We start from the raw sequence: 7,952 nt of genomic DNA, 5'->3' as shown, positions 1-7,952 counted from the left end.
TCCCAGTCCATTCGAGGTGAAGGAACTCCAGAAAAATCCATCTTTTAAGACCATTTACTCTGACACCATGTCTTGTTTTGTACGCTTTGTACAAATAATAAAACGCAGAACTACAGGATGTTTCTTAACATAACTCTTTATTAACTAGCTACAACTACATGTTCGCCTATCTCCAACCACGATCAACTGACCATGCCCTAACCGTCTGGGTGGTCTTAACCAATCACTGAACAGTAGGATACGGCGGTAAAATGCATCCAATTATAATTCAGTATGTATTCACATATGAATATTACAAGGTGTATGTAAACTTCCGACTTGAACTGTATTTGGCTAAGGTGTATGTAAACTTCCGACTTCAACTGTACATGCTAAAATTACCACTTAACCTAATACAATATCTACCTATTTCTTCCCAGCAATTTAGCCCCTGTCTATGTGATGCGAGACTTTGTCTATCACACAGTGTGTAGCCAGTGGATGTGATACAGAAATACATTCCCCAAAACCTTCTTCAATCACATTTTAACATTTTAACTTACCTGGCAGACTAGCCTATATCATGAGTAAGTATATAATTTGTATCTATTATTTGTTATTTGCTAACTTTACCATGAAATGAGCAGCAGCAGTACTGAACCATTGCTAGACCAGCACATTAGATAGCACATTCCTCACTTGCTATATGCACAATTTTACACCATTTTAAAAATAAACTTCTCGTTAATCTAACCACATTGTCCGATTTCAAAAAGGCTTTACAGCGAAAGCAAAACATTAGATTATGTTAGGAGAGTACATAGACAAAAATAATCACACAGCCATTTTCCAAGCAAGGACATGTGTCAATAAAACCCAAAACACAGCTAAATGAAGCATTAACCTTTGACGATCTTGATCAGATGACACTCCTAGGACATTATGTTACACAATACATGTATGTTTTGTTCGATAAACTTCATATTTATATCCAAAAACAGCATTTTACATTGGCGCATGATGTTCAGAAAATGTATTCCCACCAAAACGGCCGGTGAATGTGCACATCAATTTACAAAAACACTCATCATAAATGTTGACAAAATATATAACAATTATTTTAAAAATTATAGATAGACTACCCCTGGATGCAACCGCTGTGTCAGATTTTAAAATAGCTTTACGGAGAAAGCACATTTTTCAATATTCTGAGTACATAGCTCAGCCATCACGGTGAGCTATTCAGACACCCGCCAAGTTCGGGGCAACCTAAACTCAGAATTAGTATTAGAAATATGCTCTTACCTTTGCTGATCTTCGTCAGAATGCACTCCCAGGACTGCTACTTCCACAAGAAATGTTGTTTTTGTTCGAAATAATCCATATTTATGTACAAATACCTTTGTTTTGTTCATGCGTACAGATCACTTATCCAAAGGCATAACACGCGAGCGCGGAACGAGAGACGAAAAGTCAAAATGTTCCATTACCATACTTAGAAGCATGTCAAACGCTGTTTAAAATCAATCTTTATGGTAGTTTTAACGTAAAATTGCAATAATATTCCAACCGGACAATAGCATATTCATTCAAGAAGAAAAAGAAGGAACGGCGTGCTCGCGGGACCAAGCATATCCAATCCCTTTGTTGCCAGGCAGACCACTCAGTAACTGAACTCCTATTATCTGCCCAGTGACAGGAAAATGCTCAAACTACTTTCTGAAGGCTTTAGACAGCCAATGGAAGCCGTAGGAAGTGCAACGTCACCCCACAGACACTGGAGCTTCGATTGAGAATCAAAAGAAGAACTACAATTCTCAGACTTTTCACTTCCTGCTTGGATTTTTCTCTGGTTTTTGCCTGCCATATGAGTTCTGTTATACTCACAGACACCATTCAAACAGTTTTAGAAACTTCAGAATGTTTTCTATCCAAATCTACTAATAATATGCATATTCTAGTTCCTGGGCCAGAGTAGTAACCTGTTTAAATTGGGTACGTTTTTCATCCGGCCGTGAAAATACTGCCCCCTAGCCCAGACAGATTAAAGGGGAATTACGCACACAAAAAAATGTCTTCTGATGTAATTTAAGCATTGACATGTACTCAGAACACCCAATTTCGTTGTTTCTCTATGAGCGATTGTAATTTTAAGAGTGAAAAGGCTAATACATTCTAAAACCAAGAAAAATAAAACTGAGAAAACATCATTTGGGAAAATATAAAACAGAACTTGGGGGGGAAATCACAAATTTTATAACTATTAAAGTTGTTTACTAACCATTATTTTACCAGGTATAGTGACCGTAAAATATAGTGCACTACTTTCTCTTGTACACTAAGGAGCCGGGGAAGAGTTGCAGGGTAGAGGTGAAGAATGTGCCTATTTGAAAGCTTGAAAAAAATGAGTAGGTCACGTCATGTTTTATTTTTTTCAAGTTGCTCACATGCTAAAAAAGGTTGGAGACCCCCGTTTTACACCATTGGGGATAGATTCATAGCACAAACATGCGGAACTATTATGTAAATATATGTGGAATGCAACAATGATGTAAATGTATCACAGTTTTAAAACCGTCTACTCTCTTTGACTGTATTGTGTGTCATGAATCTGTCCCACTCCAATATCTCTGAAATTCTTGATGTTCCTCACATGGATGTATTAAAAGGAGACATTTAAAATACCATATACAAGAAGCCTTTTTGGAATAATGTTTGTACTTTCATTATAATAAAAATAATAACTTGCATTTAAGTGCTTTTCATACACTATGCTCAAAGCGCAATGTTACATTATTTGGAGGTGAACTTCCTCTCTTGAAGCCTCTCCAGTTCTATTTCCCATTCATTTATTGAGAAATGTTATGCTTTGTTTATATTTCAGGATTAATTATATTGTTGGTCCTGTCACCTCTGGTTATTGTGATCAGCGTGATCATCGGCTGTTACTGCAGATCTCGTCCAAAGGAAGGTGAGGAGGCTTCATCCATGGTGTTGTAGTCCCCCCAAATGACCTAGATGACATCCTGTTGGGACGTCTATCCTGCCAATGAAGAACACTGAATGAGGCATTATCTTAATATTGAGCCAGTAGGATTATTGACAGGTTATTCCTTTCGGGACTGCTGCTATACCTCTCAAAAGGGAAAGAAAATCAGCTTTTAGACCATGTAGCTTATTAGTTTCATTGCAGACAAATTAAAATGATGTAGTTCTGTGAAGCACTCAATGTTATGCACTTTCCTGCATTCTCTTTTAATTGCAATACTCTAATAACCCCCTAAACTTGTTTACCAGTGATGCAGGAGACGATGATTTGTTTTGTGTGAAAATGTGTTCTTGCTGCTAACATTTGAAACTGTACTGCATCACAATGCTGGGACATATAGCTAGTGTTGTAGTATTAATGTAGTAACAAGTATTTCCAATCTACTTATTGCTCAGTTCATGTGAATATGACAGATGTATGAGTGTAAAATGAGAAAGGTATGGTATTTCTAGGTATTTTGTCCAACATTTCAATTTAGTAATTGTTACACTGTACATTGCCATTTCTCTCTTACATATTTGTGGAAAAAACAATGTTAATATAACAGTTAGCTACAGTAGATGTTAGAGATGCCGAGCAATAACAGAAAGTGCTCAAGGTTCATCAGTTCATTTTGGGCTTGGAAGTGATGAAATTAACTGGCAATTGAAGAGTTACTGGTCTGAAATCCTAATGATATTGTGCCCATGAGGAAGGCACTCACTTAGCCTGTGGGACCAGTGTCAAAATGAACAAGGATTAAAAAAAATTACTTATTTTTTAGTGTCCACTATCTACTCTGTAATTTATTATTGGTACGGAAATACATTTTTTGTTGAAGTTACAAGCTACACTTATCCCTAGATCAGACAATAAGCTTAGAGACAAGTGACTACATGAATATGTTAATATCAATCTTATTATTATTATTATTATTGTGCAATAATGTGTTGTGTGCTAGGATCACACAGGTGTCAAAAATGTCACTGTTATTGTATATGACCCATATCCATGCACTCCTCATGTCAAATCAGTCCTGTGATATGGTGATGCAATAAAAAACATATTTAGTTCTATAGTATTACATTTTTTAAGCTACATGGAATTTCATGCTTGTAAAGGATTAAAATGTTCAATGTTGTTTAGATCACATGGCTTAACCTGGCTTCCATTTTATGCTGTGTGATGTTACTTTGTAATGTGTTTGACAATGACAGAGACCTCACACAATTGTTTGTCACTCAAAAGATTATTAGCAAAGAGGTATTTATGTATTTAACTATTAAAACAGCTATCCAAAAATATAATTGAGGATAATTGTGATCATCCGGCTCAAAATGTGCATGTTAGTCATTTACGTCACCTGTCAATGTTGTAAAGTCAAGGTACAGTATATAACTAAAATAAAAAATGACAGAATGTGTCTTGTGAAATAGGTAGAGATTTGTTAAAAGCCATTTAGCACCTCAAACCACATACACCAGATACAGTTGGTTACAAAATTATTTACAAGGCTTCTTTATTTTCAATGTGTCCACAGAATTGCTGATAATATTTTAAAAACCTGATAGATACTTTTCACCAAAGCCCACTTTCATTTTGCTTGGAGGCAATTAAATCAATTTTATTTCAATACCAGTCAGTACAGGAATTGAATTAGGCATGCAATTCTAAAAGATCAATGCTGTACACATTGGTCATTTCCCAGTTCAAAGTCAATGTCGACTTCAATTCTGGGTTGACTCAAATGTAAATGAAATTAACCCCCACGTTGCCATGGAGCAACCCTCCAGAATGACCCCTCATTGTAGGCCATTCCTGCACCCCTTCCTGAAGCTCCTTATTGAGGTTAGATCTTGGGGCTTAGATCGCGGGGTCCCTTCACCAGGCCCTGCTGCTTGCGCATCACAGGCGTGTGAACGCTGCAGACGAGCAATCATTGCTGGAGAACTGCTGTTCTAGCCTGGCTGTACTGCTGTTTGGCTGCCTGAGTGAAAGGGTGTAGGCTACTGTTTCTGTTTCATTTCTTTGAAAAGCCTACACATATTGGTTCTAACCCAGAGGGTTGTCTGCCTCCATCTGCTCTAGAGGTGAACTCTTCTCCTGGAAAGTATAAGTATTGGGTTGTTATTTTACCTGAAATACACAAGGTCCTCTACTCTGACAATTAATCCACAGATAAAAGGGTAAACTTAGTTTGTTTCTAGTAATCTCTCCTCCGTCAGTCTTCTTCTGACTTTATATGGCGTTTGACAACCAACTTTAAGGTGCATTACCACCACCAACTGGGCTAGAGTGTGGATCGCAGTTCATCTTTCAATCACCCATGTGGGTATATGCTCTGAAAACCCAATGAGGAGATGGGAGAAAGTGGACTTGCAGCGCATAAAGCGTCTATTTTAGAGCCTGGCTACGCAGGCGCTCGTTGATGCGCGCGAGCAGTTTGGATGAAATTGTTGAATAACAGGTATGTGTACATTTATTTTGCCACGCTCACGCACATAACGCAAGCGGTGTGGTCAGCATGATAGACTCGTTGCTCAGCTTCAAATGTGCCCTAGTCTTTCCCTGCATTTGCTCTTCACATTCAAATATACAATGAGCAGAACAGGCTCTCACACACAGACATGTTTTATGGAACCCTGTCTCGACCAGTTTGGCCCGGGAGTGTAAATCAACATTAAATCTTTCTTCTCAAGGGGTGCATCTAGAAGTGGTTCTTGTGGATACTTCTTACTCCTTTGCAATAACATATTCCTTAGGATGACCTATGGTAAAGATGAGGATTATTGAGTAAATAATATGAAGACATTTAAAAGAAAATTAAATACATGGAATACATGAAAACCATCACCATAAAATGTTTGTTTCTTTTATCTGTTAAAAATATAATAGAGGAACAGTTGGTAGTGTTGGAACTCACATAGCTGATGGTGAATATCAGCAATGCCGCCACAAGCCCCACAATGGAAAGAACTAGGATGGTATCCCTTTCTTCTGATTGGTCTGTGGACTCAAGGCAACCTACAAAAAAAATGATCCACAAATCTTTGAGCGTCACTGGAATTTAAAAAAATCATATTTAGCAGCATAGATGAACTCTCTCTGGGTCCAATTTAAAACATCCACATGCAGTATACAGTTTGTTTACATATCAAAACAAGCACACAATGAGAGTAGAACACACTCACCTGTCACTCTGAGGTGAACCTGCCCCTCCTGGTTCTGCTCTCCTACAGGTGCTGCCAGGAGACACTTGTACCTCCCGCTATCAACAGCCGTTACATTGGGCAGCAAGATATCGAAAGAATCATCAGCCAAAAGTTCCACTTCCCGCTCCAGACCGGCGTACCATAGGGTGGTGCTGTTAGGTGATAGCCTCTTCATCAATAGACCAGACTCCTTATTAGAGGGCTCCTCACCCAGCTGGGAGAAGAGGGTGTGAGGTTACTATATGTCCTTAACAGCTGGTCTGGGACCAGTGCGGTATATTTTTTGCTTATATTGCACTTGTATAGAATTTGGTCAGATAGCACAAACTGTGTTTTGTACCATCACAATAATTGAAAGCTTACCTTGTACCACCTCACTGCCCGGTATTGGACCCCAGGCTTACATATTGCTTTACATTTCAGAATTGAGTCCTCTCCACAAACTGACTTCACCTCTTCTGTAGGCCTATCCTGTGTGAGGCCACCTTGCACAGAGGCAGCTTTAGACAAACACAAGGTAAATCATTATTTCAGGTGAGCCTGCCTCATTGGAATATCAAATTCATTGTTAAAAATAAATGACAACATACCTAATATGCAGACGAGTTGAAAAAGCATAATTGTAGTACACAGCAATGAAGATGACGATTTAGAACAGGAAGGTAGCAGTTTATATACTTCCGAAAAGAGAAGTTAAACTGGGATTTCCCCTACTGCGTCACATTCACTCCCTCCACCCACATGACCGATTGCGAATCTGCAGACATGAGACATGCTGACCACCGCTCGCTGCAAAATAAATGTACACAATATACCCACGTGGGTGATTGAAAGATGAACTGAGGTCCACACCACCAGTCGGTGATGGTAATGCACCTTAAAGGTGGTTGCCAACCGCCATATAAAGTCAAAAAATAAGAAGAGATTCTTAGAAATGTACTTAGTTTATAAACCCTTCCATCTGTAGTTTAATTGTCGAGTTGAGGTCCTTGTGCATTTCAGATAAAATAAAAACCCAATGTTTATATCCCAGGGCAAATTAGGTAGCTAAATTGGCATGAATGTTTCAGGCGTTTTGACCTGTCTCCAAATTAATATAGTTGGTTCAGAGTTCGTTTTGATATTTCCACGTGCGTGTCCTGATCGAGTCTGGTGTGGATGGACGAGCGCGCCAGTTACGTCAGATTGAGTCACTGAAGATATGATGGCGATGCGTTGGCTCACTCTCCAGATGTGTTTGGGTATGTTTTTTTTCAATGAATCTTGCGTTAAATTGAAGATAAACCGGAATTATAGTTACTGGGAGTGGTTGTTATTTCTGAACGTTAACTCAATACTTTATTCCGAAGTTTATTAGTTGTTGCCTATATGATTGCATCATATCCTGTAGAAGCCAATTTTACGCACGCGCTTGTAATGTATGGCAGTAACGTTAGTGTCGTGCATATGCTTTTCTTTCTGTTGAAGGTGTTAAAATAAATAGAAATACAACATTACAATATAGGCTAAATATTAAGATAGGTCTACACTATATTAACCTTTGGACTTGTTTTTGCTACATGAAAGTGAATGTTTGGGGTGGGGGAATTCCCAGTGAATTCCGCGATCAGACTTCCTTAATTAGATTTGGTTTACTCGAAACGTTTTGAGTGGGTCGTTGGAGTAATTGTAGCTGTCTGTGTCAGATTAAATAACATCTCTTATAGTGTATTGGTTATTTCAGTTAAAAGACA

The 7,952-nt window shown here is 38.3% G+C and overlaps 1 protein-coding gene across 1 annotated transcript; it reads right to left on the bottom strand.

Annotated features, from left to right (window-relative positions):
- Window positions 1-4,504: 4,504 nt before the first annotated feature.
- LOC115179464 (CD83 antigen) lies at window positions 4,505-7,045 on the bottom strand. The gene is made up of 5 exons (XM_029741019.1): window positions 6,810-7,045; window positions 6,583-6,719; window positions 6,199-6,433; window positions 5,931-6,031; window positions 4,505-5,775 (listed from the first exon to the last, which is right to left on the bottom strand). Exons 1-5 carry the CDS (start codon window positions 6,835-6,837, stop codon window positions 5,623-5,625), a joined length of 654 nt encoding a protein of 217 aa, XP_029596879.1. The 5' UTR covers window positions 6,838-7,045; the 3' UTR covers window positions 4,505-5,622.
- Between the last annotated feature and the right edge of the window lie 907 nt (window positions 7,046-7,952).

Source organism: Salmo trutta, chromosome 3, assembly GCF_901001165.1.
Source record: "Salmo trutta chromosome 3, fSalTru1.1, whole genome shotgun sequence".
Taxonomy (NCBI): Eukaryota; Metazoa; Chordata; class Actinopteri; order Salmoniformes; family Salmonidae; genus Salmo; species Salmo trutta.
This window is presented reverse-complemented; position numbering and strand designations above follow the sequence as displayed.